Source organism: Eublepharis macularius, chromosome 17 (assembly GCF_028583425.1).
Source record: "Eublepharis macularius isolate TG4126 chromosome 17, MPM_Emac_v1.0, whole genome shotgun sequence".
NCBI classification, from domain to species: domain Eukaryota; kingdom Metazoa; phylum Chordata; class Lepidosauria; order Squamata; family Eublepharidae; genus Eublepharis; species Eublepharis macularius.
The window spans coordinates 32,783,204-32,803,893 of NC_072806.1; the positions used below are offsets into that span (position 1 = coordinate 32,783,204).

General features: G+C 42.5%; 1 protein-coding gene across 2 annotated transcripts; it reads right to left on the reverse strand.

The window, feature by feature from the left end:
- Positions 1 to 7,003: 7,003 nt before the first annotated feature.
- TUBD1 (tubulin delta 1) lies at positions 7,004 to 20,373 on the reverse strand. 2 transcript variants are annotated; one of them, XM_055002083.1, is made up of 9 exons: positions 20,298 to 20,373; positions 18,292 to 18,493; positions 16,816 to 16,963; positions 15,655 to 15,871; positions 14,503 to 14,683; positions 13,774 to 13,938; positions 10,184 to 10,324; positions 8,434 to 8,617; positions 7,004 to 7,568 (listed from the first exon to the last, which is right to left on the reverse strand). In XM_055002083.1, exons 2-9 carry the CDS (start codon positions 18,461 to 18,463, stop codon positions 7,466 to 7,468), a joined length of 1,311 nt encoding a protein of 436 aa, XP_054858058.1. In that variant the 5' UTR covers positions 18,464 to 18,493; positions 20,298 to 20,373; the 3' UTR covers positions 7,004 to 7,465. The 2 variants fall into 2 exon arrangements, with proteins under 2 accessions (XP_054858058.1, XP_054858057.1); XM_055002082.1 differs by having other exon boundaries at positions 14,503 to 14,734.
- Between the last annotated feature and the right edge of the window lie 317 nt (positions 20,374 to 20,690).

Sequence of the window (20,690 nt, forward strand, 5' to 3'; positions counted from 1 at the left end):
CAGGAAGACTCGTGATGCACTAATTTGATAGAATTGCAACTAAAATAAAAGGGAAAAGGTTTGTGTACTTCATAGTAATGTCTGGCTTCATTATAGACTTTTTTTTGGGCTTGGGGTTTGTGGCAAAGGGACAGGAAGCAACCGTGTTACAGGATGTGAAACCGCATAATAAAGTTTGCTTATTTGGAACTTAGGACATCAGGCGGCGAATTTGAACTTGGAAGGCGGTCTACCCTGTGCAGAGGCGATCTACCTTGGCCTGCCAGGTGTCAGAGGCAGACCAAAAAGAGAAGCACCCCTTGACTAAAAGCAAAACAAAAATAAAGAGTGGAGTGCTGAGAGGAGAAAAATACACAATGAGTATAGAAAAATATTTATATCTAATGAAGTGCAATAGTAATAAGGTGCTTACAGGTGATGTAGATACAATAAGTACAATTAATAAATTTCAATCAATAAATTACAAAGTCCAAATCACAAACCAGAAAATGTAAGACTGGCCAAAAAGTCCCAAGTTACTCATGAGCTCACGTTTTTCTTTTTTTCTTTTTTTCTTTTTGCAGGTATCCAAAAAAGCAGTATTACGTCTGGAATAACAGGTGAGTAAGGACCAACTCATACTAGTAATTCCTCATATGGTGTCTTCCCTTTTCTTTAGGTGGAGAAACGTCGGGACCTCCTTCCCGCAGTCCTTCTCGACCTAAGAAAACAAAAAGAACAGCATTTGAGAAACTACTTGTGAGAGCTGGTGTTTTCTTGCTCGAGATTCTGGGCATAGCGTCTTGTGGATTTCCTCCCTGCTGTCTTTCTCCTCCTACAAGTACGAGTTGGTCCTTACTTACCTGTGATTCCGGACATAATATTGCTTTTTTGTACACCTGCAAGAAAAATATGAGCACATGAGTAACTTGGGACTTTTCGGCCATTTTTACATTTTCTGGTTTCTGATTTGGACTTTGATTGTGATTTATTCATTGACATTTATTAATTGTATTTATTGTATCTACATTACCTGTAGGTGCCAGAGACAATCAGCAAGAGAAGCCAATTGCCTGCTTGCAAGTTTCTCAGGGCTCAACAATTATGTCTTACAATATTTTGTGTGTTTAAAGAATTTTTTTTCTTTTGTAAATTTCAATGCCAGGATTAGTTTATGGAGAAAGAGTATGGTATAGGGAGACAGGTTTAATCACACCTCTCCTGTTATTTTCTTGCAGGAAAAAACCCACCCCCAAGCTGGTTTATCCCTGCCGGGTGAAAAATAAGCCCCCTTCCCCAAGTAATTTTGAATAAACTGGTTTATTACCCTTAGAAAACCACCTCCAAACTGTCAAGTCCATGTACAGGATAGGAGAACGTGCCTTCTTCTCTTTGGTGGTGTTCTAGCCTGGCTAGTGATAAAAGTTTTAAAGCAGTTGTGGTGTATTACAGTTGCCAAGCTCCAGGTGGTGGCTGGAGATCTCCTAGAATTACAATTGATCTCCAGGCATCAGAGATCAGTTCCCCTGGAGAAAAAGGCGGCTTTGGAGGGTGGACTTGATGGTATTATACCATTCTGAGGCCCCTCCCTTACTCAAACCCCACCCTCTCCAGGCTCCACCCCCTAAATCTCCAGAAATGTCCCAACTTGGACCTGGCAACCCTAGCGTGTATTCCTCTCATCACTTTATGCGCTAATGTTAGGTTTGCAACTAAAATTAGAGAGAAAAGGCTTATGTACTTCATACTCATCTCCAGGGGCTTTTTTTCTGGGACCGCACAATGACATCACTTTGGGTCAGCTGGAACAAGAGGGGAGTTTTTAAAAGTTTAAATTGCCCTCGGCGAAAATGGTCACATGGCCGGTGGCCCCGCCCCCTGATCTCCAGACAAAGGGAAGCTTAGATTGCCTTCCGCGCCAGTGGCACGGAGGGCGATCTAAACTCCCCTCTGTCTGGAGATCACGAGGCGGGGCCATGGGCCATGTGACCATTTTCAAGAAGTGCTAGAACTCCGTTCCACCGCATTCCTGCTGAAAAAACGCCCTGCTCATCTCCTTCTCTATTATGTGTTTACTGACAAGATAACACAGTCCTTATTTTGTTTTGTGTTTTTTTAAACAGTATGCAAGTGTATTATAGCATTCAAGTTCCATGGGAGTAAGGGAAGAAGGAGCGTGAAAATATGAATCCAGTGTGGACGTATTCTTATGGAAACACAAAGCAACAACATTGCTTGCTTTCTATTGCCCACTCCCTCTACCCTTCAAATAGCAAGGCATGCTAAAAGAAGAGATGAACTCTGCTTACTATTACGATGTTAAGTGTTACAACGAATATGTGCAATCAGGTCTACTGGAAATATGAGCTATATTTTTTTAAAAAATAATAAATTCAGCAAAAGGCAGCTTCCAATCAATGAAGCATCATTTGAACTGCAGTTATAAGCACCGATAGCTAAAACTGCAGCAACATTAAGCTCGTGTTACTTAATTTTAAAAAATGCACAAACTGGTAATCATATGAAACAGAGACTATTAAGAAGTTTGTGTGAATTAGAATTTTTTTCACTTGGCAGCAAAAACTAGACAAGCTAGCAGTGGGAGGTTCTTGGGGAGAAAAGGCCCTGTGCTGAGTAATCCATCCACCACTGTGTCCTTGAAGGGGGGGTGGGCATGCAGTATGGACTTTTGCAGACATTTTTTTCAGGTAGGCTTGTATGAAGCAACTGCTCTGTTAAATACTATAATGCTGCCCAAATTCAGAAGTCAGGTGCTTGGAATCGCAGCTGCTTTTAATACCTGGCTATTTCTTAAAAGATTTTGGTTGTCCCCCACATCTGCCTCCAAATTTGTGATTTGTAAATAGATAGTAGGACGTGGCTCATTTTTATGCCTGCATGGCATTCCCCAGATACGCCTTCAGCTACCGCATTGACTCACGTTTGCTGGTTGCTCAAGTTAGTTTGGGAATTGCAGTGGAATCCATGTAATTTGCAGATCAATGTCTCAAGTCTCCAGTCTGGCCTCTCCAAATTAGGAAATTTCACCTTCAAGGGCAGGGCATGCAAATATGCCACAAATGCAAAGCATGAGAAAATTCCAGTATTACCATTTTGAAAAAGATTTTCCTTGTGAATCATGTTAAATTTAAAATTTCAGTCAGTTTTAAAAATTTGCATGCATTGCTAAGTATGGCCACAATCAAGTGAGTGTGAAGAATCACAAACCTGTTTGCCACTATCCCAGAATACAATTCTCAGCTCTGTGCAAAATTGTATGCACCCACATGTGAACTGTACATGCATATATACGAATCTAGCATGATAATATATATGAAGAATTTAGAGCTTTCGAGGGGCACAATCAATTTTCTAAGTGTTTTCTGTGGACACCTTTAAATGATGAACCATTTCTTGACTTGAGGGCAAGAGGGAGAAAGATGGCTGCCTGTAATTATTGGTGATATTATCCTATCAAGACTTTAACAAAAGAAAGGCCAGTTAATTTAATAATCTTTGCTGTGGGATATCAGTTTGTGTGTGCTCTTTACTGAACCAGCTTCTCAGAGAGGAATGTATTCTTATTATCAAGTGTGACTGACTGGTATGGGAGGCAACCAGATACGATCTATTTATTTAATTTACCTTAATTATAGTCTGTCTTTCTCACGGAGGGCAGAGGACACGCTGTGAGTCAGTACGGTCAGCATGCACATACTGAAGATGTTTCCGAAGGATTCCTCTGTCCTGGACCCATTCCAGTCCGGCTTCCGCCCTGGCCATGGGACAGAGATGGCACTGCTCACCCTCACAGATGACCTCCACAAACATCTGGATCGAGGCGGGTTGGCGCTGCTAGTGTTCTTAGATCTCATGGCAGTGTTCGATACAGTTGACTACGATCTGTTGACTCACCGCCTTGTCGACGTGGGGATTCGTGGGACTGCCCTGCAGTGGCTTGTCTCTTTTCTCCACGGGCAAGGGCAGAGGGTTGCGCTGGGGAAGCAATTATTGCCTCGCCACCCCTTAGTGTGTGACATCCCTTGGGGGGGGGCGGTACTCTCCCCAATGTTATTTAACATCTACATGCATCCCCTCGTCCAGTTGGTGCAGAGCTTTGGACTGGGCTGTCATCAGTATGCTGTCATCAGTATGCTGATGACACCCAAGTCTTATCTGTTGATAGACGGCCAGTCGGACTCTGCTCCAGAAAATCTGGCCAGGGCTTTGGAGGCTGTGACTGGCTGGTTGAAACAGAGCAGACTGAAACTGAATCCCATGAAGACGGAGGTCCTTTGCCTGGGACGTGGGCTGACAGGTTCTGAGATCCAGCTCCCACCCCTTGATGGGGCGCCGCTGACACTTATGCCAGTGGCGAGGAGTTTGAGCGTGGTCCTGGATGTCTCCTTGTCAATGGAGGCCCAGGTCATGGCAGCTGCTAAATCTGCGTTCTTCTATCTTCGTCAGATTAGGTAACTTGCCCTTACCTCTCAGCCCACGACCTGGCTACAGGGATCCACGCAATGATCACCTCCAGGCTGGACTACTGCAACTCACTCTATGCCGGGCTACCATTGGGTCTGATCTGGAAGTTACAACTGGTCCAGAATGCAGCAGCGCGTATTTTGACTGGGACTCCGTTCCGGCCAGGTAACACCAGTTTTGCACCAGCTGCGCTGGCTCCCAGTAGAATTCTGGATCAAGTTCAAGGTTTTTGTTTTAACCTTTAAAGCCCTTAGTGCACTGGGACCTGCATACCTGGGGGACCGCCTCCCGCCATATGTTCCCTGGAGATAAACATCTGCTGGTGGTCGCTGGCCCCAACCTGCTGGAACTTTCTCTCTGTAGCAACCCCAGCCCAGCTGGATTTACTGTCTTTCCACCAGGCCTGCAAGACAGCGATGTTCTACCAGGCATATGGGGGTTGAAGTGAGCAGGCAACCTAAGGTATTGCATCGGCCTTCTACCATGGGGGGAGTATACACCCCCCTCAGGTTCTGTAACTAGCCACCCTGCCCTGCGGGTTATTAGGCTGAGGCGGTGGGGCAAAATGTGCATTTTATGTATTATTTTTATATTGTTACAAAATTTTATTGTATTTACTGTACATTTTAAAATGTGATCTGCTCTGAGCCCGCTTGCGGGGAGAGCGGAGTAGAAGTCAAATTAAATAAATAACGGTCAACTGCAACGACATTTCAATAATCATGTAATAGGGTATATACACGCAAACTTACAAAGATTTAAAACTAGCAGAAATCTAATACAGACCTGAAGAAATGCTGGAACAGAACACGAGCGTTCTAAGACTGACATATTGAACAGCATAGGAACTACCCAGCAAAAACATATTATATCAATAGTAATAAGAGTTCTTGCAGAGAGTGGTGCTGTGGCTCATGGTAATGTCCTATGAAGTTAAGGTGGTCCTTGGCTAACAGGAACCCTGGTGGGAAACAGAGACATTGTTTGTGAACAGTTAACCTCCTATGTAGTGGGAGTTGTACAGTTAATCATTTTCCAGGGAATTTAGTATTTAATCATTTTCCAGGGAATTTAGTATTTAGTGGTCATTTTTAGAACTCTTTCATAGGAAGATACCAGTTCTACAGCTGAGTTTCTTAACTAGAGGGATGGAGTACCTCCACACTCTGTGGCTGAAGCTTAGGTTGTAAGGACCTATTTATGTATTGCTGTTATTACTTTGGAGCATGCTGCATATACTGAAGGTGCTACATCATGTTACAAGGCTCCAAGTGCAAAATCAAGGTAGAATCAATGAAGACAACCATTATGCAAATTACTTGCTCCCCTCCCAACAGAGTCTCTCTTACATGGGGATGCTCTTCACCTCCCCAAAGGCTCTGTCCCCTTTTGGGAGGCAAAGATAAACAAACCCTCTGAGGGGCAATCTCCACCGGCTCGGTCTTTTAAAATTACACTTCCTGGCTAACATTGTGTCTCCCTAACACTTGAGCATCCTCATGTAAGATGTCTTGTGAGAGAGACACATTTGTCAAGCATGTAAGTGTTTGGGAGGAGTGAGTAGCTGTCTGCACAGAGCTGGCCAATAGTGCCATCTGGTGGCCATAAAGAAGCCCAGTCTCCAATGTTCAATAAGCTCAGCAAGGCTGCACATGACCTGTCCACAGGCCTCCTACTGCTGTTTGGAAGCATCCAGGTCTCTGTGTTTAAAACGTGAGAGACTGCAGATCATGGACACTCTATGGTACAATTGGGCATGTGGGAAGTATCCCAGAGAAAGACAGCATCCTTGAGAGTTAGGGAACCAGCTGTCTACCAGGACATTCCATCAAGGACTTAAAGGTCACCGTCCTTCAACAGAAGCCTTTCAAAAACAGAATCCAACAGGAAGCTGCTGAATTGGAATTCATACGTAAATTTGATTCAGTCAGGCTGGGATTGAATAGAGACTGTGAATGGTTATCCCATTATCAGAAGCTACTGATTGCATCTACTCCCCCCTCCCCCTATATATCTGACCAGTTTCTTCTTGCCCTCCATGCATCTGACGAAGAGAACTGGGATTCTCAAAAGCTTATGCTACAGTAAAGTTGGTCAGTCTTAAAGGTGCTACCGGACTCTTTTTGACTTTGGAACCACCTGTGATTGATGATGACGCACAAGATGCAAGGACTGCCACTACTACTGCAGTGTCCCTACTGCCAATCAGATGGGAACATTCAGGGATGTATGCAGAACCACAGCCGGCCACTGGAGCGTGGTATGTCCAGGTATGTCATATCCATTGGCTTTTTTAAAAGAAAAAAATGCCGTCGCTTCCTCCGGAAAGTGTGTTAGGCTCGTACTAGGCTACAAGGCTCCCCTAGTAACTTTGTGCAGTCAGTTGAGCTCATCCTCAAAGCACTGCTCTGGGATAAAAATGGCATCATCATCATGGCCCTGAGTAATCTGAAGGAAGAGTGGGCTGAAAATACACGTCTAGCTAGGTGGACGCATACTGACATACAACGGAGGCGGCTGCTGAAACATACAGAAGGCGTTACTAAAAAAATAAATTTATTATATACTCAAAATGGATAAAACATGACTTGCGTAAGAGATGCTTGCGACAGCTCCAGTTCCCAAACGATGCACTTTATATACTTGTGCCTTAAGGCAGCTGCTTCTGCCTTCCATCCAGATTCCTAGATCCTCTCCAGCTTTTGGAGCATGTATGTTACTTGCAAAAGGAAGAATGGATGGATGGATCTCCTTCCTGGGTAAGAATGAACAGGGCGGCCTTGGGGCCCTGGAACTTGTGTGAGTGCAAGCATGGCAGAGAACCATTGGTTGGAGAAAAGCGAAGACTCTTCCATTGAAGCCTCGCTTCACAGTGCTTCTGGACACACACAAATGCTCTGCTGTGGATTTTGAACTCCCTTCCTCCTTCCTTTCCCCTTCTGGGCTATCTGACCTACACAGCCCATGCTTGTCCCATACTGGTCCAAGACTGTGTTGGAGATCAAAGGCTGCTGTAGCTGGCGATAACCTGCTCCAGAGTGGTGAAACAATCCAAAAAGTCTTCCTCCTCTATCCCAAATTTGGTGTACCGATGAACATAAGCCCTGCATAGAAAAAGAGGATTCAGTAAAAAAATAGAAAGATATACACAAGGACTAAAAAGAAGTTATGATTAAATCATATTGAAAGCAATCGGGTTTTAAACAGTCACGACAAACTTGTCCCGCTGGATTCAGTTGGAATCAGCAATAATTTTAGCGGGATTTGGGCCAAGAGTTCAACATTTTCACCCCTTTTAGGTGCCTGAGATGATGTCAGTGGCTGTCCCACAGATGTGGCCTTTCCGTTCCCTCACAAGCTTGCCAAAGCTGAAGCGTGAAACTTTCCCAAAGGATCCTGTAAGATGTTTGAGCCCCTTTTTGAGGGCCAGGGCTCAGCAGGTACAAAGGTAATTTTTAATCTATTTGTGATGAAGAGAAAGGATGAAGGCTCACTGATACAAGCCTAAGAATCAAATCATACTCTTCCCTTAGACTGGACCATGTCAGGCGGCAGGTGAGTGGGGGTGCATACCTGTTTGGATGTACTCCGTCCCCTCTTGGTCACAGACACGGTCACTTTACAAATTAGCTCCAAAGGAAGGGCTACATATACCCCAGCCTTGAAGACTGCCCTTGCCTAGTTGGCAGGCAGTAGGGCTTTGGCACTGCTCCTACTGGAGGATTTCTGGAACAGCAACAGTTTAGGATTGTTTTTTTTTAAATACTCCCCTCTTGAGCTAGGGATAAAGAGGCCAATGACCCTGAGGAGAGAGGCAAAAGACACGTTCCTGGCAGACCCAACTTCTCTTTGCTCTAGTTCCTGCACACTGCATTTCCCCCAATGCCAACACCTTTCTGTGGTGGGACAGCCCTGGCACATGCCGCAAAGTCCAAGACAGAATTCTGCCCACTTTCCCCCCTCACTTACTTGGAAGCAAACATTTTCCAAGCCTTTGCCACAACACCATCAAGGGGCTTCAGTAAAAACTGGCTGTTGCTGACCAAAGACGCAGATTTCTCATACTTGTTAAAGGCTCTTGGAGTCTTCCAGACAGCCAGGGCATCTTGAACACTTAGCCATGAGGTGTACAAAGCAGGGTCTCTGAAACCTCCTGAAACATCAGGCACTGCATTGTAATTTTCGTTAACACTCCCCCAACCCCATTTTCCTCAAAGGAGCTCCTGATGTGTGTTTTCAACCTCCAACCCCACCCCAATTTGTTCTCACAACAATCTGGCAAAGAAGTTCCTGTGGGGATTTCAATCCAAATCTCCCCAGGACACCACAGCACAGTGGGGCTCTCTGCAGAGCCTAGAGAGGCAAGGAGGGGCAGCAGTTTCCTGTATCAGGTGCAAAAGAGGAGTTCATCCCACATTGATGTACTGGATATGTCTCAAGCTGTGCTTTCACCTGCTCATGTGATGCTACCTTATGCTAAATCAGACCATTGGCCCATTCAAGTCAGCATTGTCTGCTCTGGCTGGCAGTGGCTCTCTGAGGTCCCGGGCAGAGGTCTTTCACCTGATCCTTAACGGGAGATGCCATGGAATTCAACCTGGGACCTTCTGAATGCCAAGCAGATGCCATTAGCCACAGCCCACTCCAGGGCAGGGCGATAAGGTTCAGTGAGTGTTTTCTTTTTTAAAAAAACAGCTTCCAATAGGCTCTCACTCTAAGCAGCACCCTAGATTGGAAGCAGTCTATTGTTTAAAAGAAGGATGCCAAGCATGCTGGGGGAGCCTATCACCTTCGTGGCCTACTTCTGAGCTTCCCAGAGACCAGATACTGTTGGAGTCAATGTGCCAAATTCTCATCCCGTGATGGACAGCTAGCCTATTCCCGACTGCCCTTCCATCCCTAGACAGAAACGAGATTCATGGGTCCTGCAGTTTTTAAGCCAAATTTCTGGCATGACTCAGCCAAGCAATGCTTACATTCCTGTGCCTTTCCATATTTTTGCTTATGCCTCTCAGCCCTGCTCCTTTGGCCATCCCCTTCCACATCTGCCTAGACCTCCTCAATGCACAATTCACCACCAGGTGGTAGCAGAACTCTAGAATGGCTTCTGGCTGTTTTATCAAGGCAGGGCTTGATAAATTCCATGTGCAGAGGTGCCACGGTGCCTTCATCGTGACACCCAGTATTTTCAACAGTTATTTATTGTAAGTGCCTCTTGGGCAGTGATTCTCAATAGAAGTACAAATTTTATTTAGGTGAGCAATAGATGTGAACTTTTTGTTGTGATGAGAACAAATGTTGCCCAATTTATGTACAAGCTATAACACTTCTGTAAGAGTTTTCTTTAAAAAATAACAAGTAACTGTGAAGAGTTTAAGATTTAGGTTTTGCAGTACCAATAATTAGAACATATGGATCAAATATAATGATAAAATATAAAACCCTGAAAGCTGGAAAATAAGTCTGGTGCCTACATTTCTGGGGAGGCTTGTAAAGCCAAAGAAAAATGTTCAAGGCCCGGCGTAAGGTCAGGAAACGTGGCCTCATTTTGGCACACATCGATTTGGCAGCCTGTTCCAACTCCATGTCTTGGCTTGGGATGCTGGAAATGTTTGGCCAAGAGTTTTCAAACCAGTTGTAGGCAAACTTGACAAGGCAGTGATCTACCAAGACAGATATATCTGCTGCAATTCCCCTCCCCAACAATATAATTTCTCACCTAAATCTGCAGTCTGTACATCTTTTCCTCGAAGGGTAATCAGATTAGCAATGGAGGTGTTAAAATGAGCTGTCCTGTTCAGAGACTGTTTCTGGGACGGAGGCAGCCCAGGCAGTGGTGGTCGCACCTGCCAATCGATACCTGTAAACACAAACAGGAGCAAGAGCATCAAGTGCCGGCAGAGCATCTGTGGACTGCTTCTCAGGGGAGCACCAGGGGTGGCCTTTGTGATTCTGGGGATGACGTTCATTCTGGGGAGCAGTCATTGCCTTTGTTCTTGTTCAGTAGGTTGGGTGGGATTAAAAGGGGTGTGTGAGCCAGATCTTTCACTGCTGCTCAGGATCCCAAAATCATTAAGAGGACGTCGGCATCTGGGATCATTCACATTTTCTTTTCTAGAGTTCCTTGGAGACACAGTAGACTAAAGATGTCTTAACAATGAAACATATGGTAAACCCTGATCAGTGTTTACACAATGACCCATCTACACAATTACTAAGAACATTTTCTTTTTTTTAAAACTTTTTATTTTGCATTTTTATATAACTTTTTCCAAAACTACAAATAACCAAATTAAACAACAGCATAATGGGCAATACATGGAAGAGATGAAAACCTTGATGTTTTAACAAACAGCCAATATTAACATTGAAAACAATACACTGAGTATAAGAAGTCACATTATAGCAAAGAAGCTAAGTGTATGTAAATCTACGTTAGGTAACTGATTGGTATTATGACAATAGGTTAAAAATGGTAGCCATTGTACAAGAAAGCACGATTGATATTGTGGATTATCTAAGCCTTTAAGGTGATCCGCTATTTTTTCCATTATGAAAATGTCCCATAGTTTTCTGAGCCATTGTGATACACTTGGAGTTTTTTCCTGTCTCCAGGTTGAGGCTAAAAGCAATTTTGCCGCAGCAATCAATAAAAATATCAGATTTTTCCTAGTAGATGGGACCGTCTGATCCTCCCAGAGTCCTAGCAGGATTACTTCAGGGCACTTGGGAATTGCATAGTTTGTTATTGTTTTAATTTTTTGTATGATTCGATCCCAGAACAACTGAATTTTAGGACAAGACCACCATAGATGAATATAGTCTCCATTTTGTCCACACTGTTTCCAGCATAGTGGATTCGTTTCATGATTAATGTGGTGGAGAAGAGTGGGAGACAGGTACCACCTCGCCATTATTTTAAAGGATGTCATTCTGATGCTCACTGCTTTAGATTGCAAGCAGTTTCCTGACCAGATGGAAGACCACTGAGCATCAGATAAGATTGTATTACAGTCTCTGCTCCAGTTTGCTTGGTATTTCAATGTGAGCTGATCATTCCTTGAGTTTAAAATAGCATATATTTTAGCTATTAAACCTTTCCTATGAGATTGTGTTAATTTAAGTAAATATTCAAAGTCAGTTAGTTCACGCTTTAATGAGGTTACAAGTGGCTGACTTTCTAGTAGGTGTCTGATTTGGAGGTATTGAAACCATGGGATCGTAGCATTTGTATCCTTTTCTATTTGAGCCTTGTTCAGGATAATCCCATGTTTGGTTATATCAATAATCCTGTTTTGTTTAATTACTTTCCATAATTTAAAAGAATTTAAGTCCATGCCAGGTGGGAACCAATTCTGATCTATAAAGATGATAATGGCGAGATGGTTGGAGCAAGATGTTGCCTTAACTTGTCCCATATGTCTAAGGTGGTTCTTAGAAAGGGGTTAGTATGAATTTGAGGTGGTCTATTCTTAGGTTCAGCCCATATCACATCCTGTAAGTCGTGTGGGTAGATGTGTGATGATTCAATTTGTGGCCAACCTGAACCTTCTACAGTATTTAATAGTATTACGATGTTTGCTAGTTGGGCAGCTATGTAGTATTGTTTTAAGTCTGGGACTGATAATCCACCTTTCTTAGCAGACCGTTTCATGGTTAAATAGTTTATCCTAGGGCGTTTGCCATCCCATATAAAACTGTTTATAATTTTTTGCCAATGTTGGAAATCTTGATCTGTAAGTTTAATTGGTAGCATGCGGAAATTAAATAAAAATTGTGGGAGAATCATAGATTTTACCAGATTAATCTTTTCTGCCCACGACAACTTCATTTCCGCCCACTCTTTAATTTTGTCTTTTATCTTTTTTTGTAACGGTTTAAAGTTAGCTTCTTTTATATCCAGTAAATCAACTGGTATCTTAATGCCTAAATAAGTCCATTGCTTATGGGTCCATTGATATGTAAAATTAGAAGCCATCTCTGACCTAATGATTGGAGTTAGGTGAATAGGGTAAATTTCTGATTTGGTTTTATTAATTTTAAGACCTGAAATGTAACCAAAATCATGCAGGGTTTTTTCCAGGGCTGGTAATGAGGTGCATGGATGTGCAAGGTAAAGTACTAAGAACATTTTCAATGTCAGCAAAAATAATGGAAGGAATCACCTATCACAGGAGGTCTTCTGCCTTCTGAGCAAGAAGCTGAGATTATCTGTCATGACTGACTGTTATATCCCTGCCATGATTGTTATATCCCTGATGCCACAGTGTATTGAATGTCTAATGCTAACCCGTTGTATTCTCTCCTTAGCCATGTTCTTTCCATATTATAACTGTTATTCCTCCAGACAGGATGGGCCCCTTGTTATCTCACAGAACTATTACTCTCCGAGCTAGAGACAACCTTGGAGGCTCCAGGTGCCTGCATTTGTCACTTTGCCCAGATGCTGCAAATCTAGTATTGTGTACTCACCGTTTAGCCATAACTATAATGGGTTCTCACAGAACCAGTGCAACCCTGCGCGCCAAAACGTAACCGTTTCTGGAATGCGGGAAAACTCAAGTGTAACACTGACCTTTTGTTTTGAATTGTCACTTCTACCAAGCTCCGTGATGGAGTTCAGACCTGAACTGTAAAATCCTGAAAAAGCCTTTTCTGTTGGAACCCATGCGTGTTCACTGGAGAGGGACTGAGGGATCTACCTGCCAGGAACTGACATTATCCTTTGGATCTGGTATGAATCCAGATCCTGAGAAACTCTGCCCTACGTTTATGTTATTTTAAAGCTTCTGCTTAAAAACTGCAAGAGTAGCAGTAACCTGAGCTTTTAAAAAGCGTTTCATTAGCACCTGCTGATGCCTCAAGCCACATTGGGGCCCAAGAGCAGGACTTCTAATTGTCAGGTGTGGGACTCGAAGCACTCTCAACAGCTCCTTGCTCTCCTCACCCCACCCATCTCATTGGCTTTCAGAATTGTGCTAAATATGTGCAAATTTCCATAATCTGCATAATGAATTTACCATTTCTAAATATAGCTTTTCTTAGCACAAGAGTTAGTTTCTTTTACTACACAGTGACCTGACAATAATACTGAAGGCCTCTGTGAATCAATTTAAATAGGCGTCAGCAACAGATAAGCCCCGATGTAAATCTGGCCCACTATGGTTGCCAGCCCATAAGCAAAGGAAGCGGAGGTGCTTCTGTGACCTGAGACAGTCAGCTGGGGGCAGGAGGGGCAGCAGCAGTAAGACACTGGCCCACCACCCTCCACTCTCTCAAAGTGGCTTTCTAGCGAGCTGAGAGTTCTACCTTCTTCCATTTTGGCATTAGCAATGAGCATCTGTCTCAGATGTTTCAGGAGTCCAGGCCACGCAAAGGTGCTGAAGGCAAGAGAGTTTTCAGACATCTGTGGAATGTTTCGGAGACCCAACATTTTAAACTCAGGATGAGGAACAAGCGCTTCCATCAGGTCTCCTGAGAAAGAGGAAACAAAAACTGAAACAAATCTTAAGTTTTTATATGTCAACTGCCTCTCCCTTTGCTGTTGGGTGGGGGGAGGAAGACAAAGGCAAAGTGAGAGATCATTGTCCACACATGAGAACAAAAATAACATATCATGTGGATTATTTATTTATTTTATGTACGTTATTTATAGTCCACCTTTCTCATTGAGACTCAAGGCAGTGTGAATTAGGACGGTCAGTTTCCAGGACATTTCAATAAATAATGTAATATGGTCTACAAATGCAAACTGAGTTGAAGAAATGCTGAAAGCATAAGCAATTCTAAGACTGATACATTAAATACTAAACAACACACAACTACTCGATAGGATCACACCCAAAGCAACAGATAGCACACAGTAGCACGTAGTAATAAAGTCTATAGTTCCTATCCCTGATGCAGTCCTCTGAGACTACTTTTTGAAGTACAGCCCTCCTATCCGAGTAAAAAAGCCCCCTTGAATAATTCAGTTTTGCAACATTTGTGGAAAGCCAGGAGAGTGGAAGCTTTCCTGACCTAATGCCAGATACCTACCTAGAGGACTTCTGCTGTACTGAGAGGCACCGTCAGAGGAATAAGCTGGCTGGAAGATGCTTCCTAGCTGATGTGCAATGACTTGATTTACATCCTGGAAAGATATCTGCTTGATGTTCATGAGCTGCGCACAGATCTTGTGGATGGCATCATTCTCGTGAACAAGGAGTGCATCTGAGGTCTGGTACAGGTGTGAGAGGGTCAGGACTGAGTTGTAGTTTTGAACAATAACCTAGAGAAGTGCAAAGATGATTCTAAGGCAACTGCTTTCATGCATTACAATATTTCACAAGGGATAACATGTCCTGGAGGGGAGAAGCCATGGTTCAGTGGGTGGGGTACATATTCTGCACGCAGAAGGTCCCAGGATTAATCCCTTGCCCATCCAGTGAAAAGGATCTTTGGTTTCTTGATTGGGAAGGATTTCTGCCAGAGACTTTGGAGAGCTGATGCCAGTGATTACTGACCAAAAGCATGACTTGGAATGAGCACTTTATATTGAATTATCTGTAACCAGTGTAGATTTTTGTGCCGCAACTGAAAGAGTTACTTAAGGTGATATTGAACCTTTTCATTTAATTATCCTTCTTCCGGCACACTCAAAGGTGGTTTGTCTGGCATTTTTTTGAAAAAAATATCTCTGAAGTCATACTGGGGACATGCAACTGGGTTTGGTTTTTGCAAATGATGTTGGCCTTATATTGTGTTAAACTATCAATCCCTTTAGTCTAGTACTAGAGTCTAGTACTAGGTACTTGGCCTGACAGCGGCTTTCCAAAGTGATTTTTTTGTGTGGAGGTGTCAGGGGCTGAAGGTGAGAACTTTTAACTGAGAAAGTGTATGCACTGTCACCAATGAGTTCTGCCTCTGATTCTGCAATTATGTCACCAGAAAGGCTAAGAAAGTTGTCATCACTTAGTGCTGCAGCCATCTAGAGATGGATGTGCGAAGCAAGGCAAAAACACACGCAAGTTCTTTTCATTCTCTTCTGCAAAACAGAGCATTCTCACGTTTTTAGACCTTAATTTCCACTGTTAAATAGGGTTCAGGAATCCACTCTAACATCAAGGAAGAAGAAGAAAGGAATAAACAGGGATAGCCTGCTGGAAAAAGTTTACAGCTTAAATGTTTTCACAGAGCTGCTCCACTCACCTCCCCTAATCCATAGGGCCAGATAACATGATTCAGCAGAAACAAAGTTGGGTAAGCGTCCCTTAAGCTTTCGGTCACAAAGGCTCCCAGGCCTGAACCCGTCCCACCAGCCATGCTCAGGAGTGTCAGAAATCCACTCAGTCGGTCACACTTCTCGGCTTCCTTCTGTACCAGATCCATGATCACTTCCTTGTGTTTGGGACCATGAACGCAGTAACTGTGTACATATTGAGGGAGAAAAATGACAACTATTCAATTACAGCACAACAGAAACAAACAACAACAAAAATATCTACTTGGAGAATAAGCTAGTACAGACAGGCAGCAATCATTCTGCCTTTCAGGGTGAAATAACTGACAGGATTTGAAGTTTGTTTTAAAATGACTTTGGCTCTTATGCTTTGCACTCATAATTCGTAGTCTTAAAATGAATATTCCCAAATAAAGAAAATATTAAGGAGAGGGGAAAAGCAGGATACAAAATATTATAAGAAATATAAAATTAAAAGTTACCTTATTCTTTCTAATGACAAATGTCGTAACTGGCTTATGAAAGTGTATGTTATCTCACACTGAAGAAAAAATATATTTTTCTTTCAATAGCGTCAAAAAGGAATATAAAACTATCAGCTAACCAACTGGGAAGGGCTTGTTTTAATCTGCGGGGGTCAAAAAGTTAAGGGCACATTTGTTAGTATTTTGAGGCTATGTTGATTCTGCTGTGATACATGATGGGGGTTTTAATGGTGTTCAAGATAGCCTTTCCTTATAGCTTTGGGCAATGGCTTATATGTTTGCTAAATTAGCTCACACTTCTTTGATATCTCAGAAAGGCACGTTTACTGAGATTTTGGTAAAGGTGAGTTTGTTTGTTTATGACCATAGCACCATCTCTAAAAGCCTCTGCAGCTAAAGGCTGGAGTGCTAACCTGCTTAAAAAGTTAAGCCTACAAGCATCTCCAAAATACAATTTGTCTGTATGCACGATAGCTCAAACCATGGCTTGGGTTCTATAATAGGTTTGGTCAATATATATTATAGCATGGTGTCTACACTGATTCTTTGTTTAACTGCAAACCATCTGGAGAATCTTTGTGCCTGAACTGATGAGTGTAAGGCTGAGAAATAATTCCTCTGCTAACCTGAAACAATCATGCATACCCGTTTGCCCAGTTGTTTCCTGAACCTTGTTTCTGACAAAAGTGTGATTGATCATCATATTTCCAGCTACCAGACTTCAAGGCCATTGATAAAGTCTGTCCAATCACTTTGGGTTCCATGTCGACAAGAACTGCCCGAGCAGCTGGAACTGAAGTAGAAGAAAACAAAAGCCAAGTATGTATCTTGGTTTTTTAAAAAAAAAAAAATGAGAAAGGTGACTAAGGAGAAAGGTAAATCTGTCAGTGTGCTTTCAACATGCTCCCTGAGATCATAGTGAAGACAGCTGAAAGTCAAAGGATTTTTGCAGTCAAGTGTTGAACACTGAATTCCAAATTGGATCCTCCTATATTTGTATGTATTCAACAGGAGCAACTGCATATGCATTCCCACATTTGAACCAATGTTTTTGCAAAAAAGCTGTGCTTTACATGCTGTGGAAATTCAGGGGCCATTTTTCCCCCAACAGGTGGCTGCAGCAGCTTCTCTTCCTGAGGAACCTTGTAAAATGGTACCGTGTATGAGATGATCCTGGAATCAGATATTCTATTTTAGGACAGTTTCTGACATATGAATTACGGGGGTGCTCACTTTGACGCGCCCTTCCAAGATGATTCCTTTTCAGCACAAGTGTGATTTTTTTTTTTACTGATCTATTGCATTCAGCCCAGATGTTTTCATGCAAGGAATCAAGTCTGTTGCACGGGACATCACTTCTTTCCAGCACAAGATGTTCGGTATTTTGAACACAAGGAAAATGTGATTTTTCCTACCCTCTGCCCTAGATAGCACAATTTAGACTATTGTGACTACTAGGTGGAAAGCAGTTGCTAACGCCTATTTGATATTACCTGTGGTGTGACTGATAAGTACCACAATTCCCTCAAGCCATGCTATGACTCATTACTAGACTTTCAAAATAAAGAAAATTATCATGCCAACAAGAACATATACTTTGCCACACAATACCACCTAACATTGCCATTGGCTGATATGACTAAGGAGAACTTGATTGATTTATTAAATTTATAATCTGCTCTCCCTGTGAACGGGCTCAGAGCCGATATTTTCCATATTCAAAGCCAGCAAACCTCTAAATACCAGTGCTAGGAGACTACAGATGAGCAAGATCTTTGCTTTTATGCCCTATTTATTAACCCTCCAAGGCAACTTGATGACCGTTGTATGCAACACGATTGTTTACATATTCATTTAGGAAATTTTCATGCCATTTCTTTAGACCTGCTCAAACAAACAAAAATACGCCCCCAAACCTACACATTAATCAAGACGATAATACAAGCCAGTAAAATGAATCACACAATAAAGCAGGTCAATAGTTCAGGATGCTGGACCTGATGGACCACTGGTCTGGTCTTATGGATTTAATGCAGAACTCCATACATCAAAGGCAGTAATGTTTCTGACCACTAAATTTTTAGGTATGGCTAGGAAAGAAAAACATCCCTTGTTACATACCTCCAGTTTCCTCCTGACTGAAAAAACGTTCTTTGGAGGCGGCCTGGTAAGCATCATTTTCCTTTCTGGAACACAGTCCATGTGTGCTGTGGAGATCTTTGGAGATTGCATGGAACACCTCACGACCAACCTGGTTACCGCACTGTCCAAGCTGTATTGTGATTACTGACATGCTCGCCTTAATCTTTTTCTAGCTTCATTCCTAAACAAGAAGAATTTGGTTGCCAGTGTGCAAGTCTCGTTGAATTCAAATGAGCTGGCAAATTATTCATTTCCAGTTTTGTACTTGCCTTCCTGCCTACATGGACCTTTTGGATAACTAGCTTTTGTAAAGTTTTTATCCATGCAGTGCTAGCCTAAAAAGATTATTAAACATGCTATGCAACTATTTTAGCATCAATAGACTTACATGTTCAAATAACAGCAATTCATATTAATACGAAACTGCATGCATGTACTATTGATATTATTATTAACAGTTAATATTAACAAGAACTAGCATGATGTAGTTTCAGTGAAAAATGCAGACTATAAATGAAGATAATAACAATAGAATATTAGACTACAGTTGGGGAGATCTGGACTTAAATCCCCACACTGACAAAGCTTGTGATGTGAACTCAGGCCAGTCACTCAGCCCTAACATATTTTACAAGGTTGTTGTGAAGATATTATAAGGTTTGCATACAAATCTGATACTAAACCATGCAGTGTAAACAGGATTGTAAAAATAAAAACATCAGATCCTCCACAAATTATCTATTAGCATCTAATAGACAATTTATTTAATGCTGTGCTCATATTTAGTATTTTATGAAAAAATAGACTTAATACTCTAAGTAACAAAGACACATTACTATGCAAATATTTTAAATTAGTTTGTTTGAACAGCAATTCACAGGCAGGAAAATATGCATGTATTGTGTGCTGTATTAATAGCATGCAATATTAAAGCAGCAAATAACAACACACTTCATCAAAGACCCTGTACAATCATTTTAACCTAATCAACATGTTTTAATAATAATTCACCCAGAGTAATAAAGACCTGGCTCCAATATTTAATGCAGTATTATCAAAGTGTCTACAACAAAAAACTGGTAGCACTTTAAAGACAACCTTTTTTTTCAGTATAAGTTTTCTTTGTCAAATAAGGATGTGTTGTTTCTCCTTAAGGGTGCCACTAGATTTTTTGTTTTATTTTGCTAAGACAGATAAACATTTACAATTACTGAGACATCTACTGCTGACTTAACGGTGTGAATAAACACATATTAGAGCAAGATTCAGGTCCAGTAGCACCATAGAGACCAACTAGACACCAGACGAAGGTACCTGTGACTCTCAAAAGCTCACACCCTAGAAATCTTGTTGGTCTGAGGTGCTACTGGATCTAAATCTTGCTTTTCTGCTACAGGCCAACATGGCTACCCACCTGAAACTAATTGCATATTAATCAAGTCAAGTTTATTCAAGTTTAACAGCTTATAAGCCACTACTATGTAAGAATTAGCAATCACAATTAAACAAAAGTTTGCCACATCCACAAATGCATATTAGTAATAGTTCCACCATATTGCCTCTGATGAAGAGAGCTATAGTTCTTGAAAGCTTATGCTACAATGAAGTAGGTTGGTCTTAAAGGTGCCACTGGACACTTTACTATTTTGCAGCTACGAGGGTTGCCAGCTCCAGGTTGAGAAATTCCTGGAGATTTGAGGGATGAAGCCTGGAAAATGTAGGCTTTGGGAAGGAAAGGACCTCAGCATAAGATAATTCCAGAGTCCTCCCTCCAAAGCAACCATTTTCTCCAGGGGAACAGATCTCTATGGCCTAGAGATCAGCTGTAATTCCAGGAGATCTCCAGGCACAACCTGGAGGTTGGCAACCCTAGCAACTACAGACGAACACAGCTAACTCCTCTTCATATATTAGTCATAGTTCCATGAGCCAATACACGAAAACGCGTCTAGATATACACTTTGGGAGACTATTTCGGTCACTACCTCAATTTCCCTCAGAGAGTTAACTGCCCCTCCACAGGAACTCCTCAACCGCCTCGTCCCTTCCAGGCGCATGCGCACTCTTTCATTTTCCTTAGCCTTTATGAACTGCGCGATTTCAGGCGGGAAAAGTTTTTGTAGAGGTGTTGGGCCAGTGCGCATGCCTGACGGCCCTCAGCAGCCGGGAGGGGAGAAAGAGTTTTGTTTAGTGCATGTTCGGGGGGAGGGGGGGGAAACACGCTTACGCACGTTTTAATTCAGCCGGCGATGTCGGCTGAAAGGTTAGAGGGAGGGGAGACGGACGGCGGCGCGTGTCGCGCGTGCGCATTAGCGATCAGGAGGGCGTAGGAGGGCAGCGGCTCTTCCCTTCCTTACGCCCCGTCGCCGCCGCCGTAC

Coding starts and splice junctions, on each gene's coding strand:
- TUBD1 (XM_055002082.1), bottom strand. CDS start 18,463: ATGTCAGTAATCACAATACAGCTTGGACAGTGCGGTAACCAGGTTGGT. Junction 16,964..18,291: donor CAGTCAGGAGGAAACTGGAG/GTATGTAACAAG, acceptor CTTCTACTTCAG/TTCCAGCTGCTCGGGCAGTT. Junction 15,872..16,815: donor GGAAACAACTGGGCAAACGG/GTATGCATGATT, acceptor ATATGTACACAG/TTACTGCGTTCATGGTCCCA.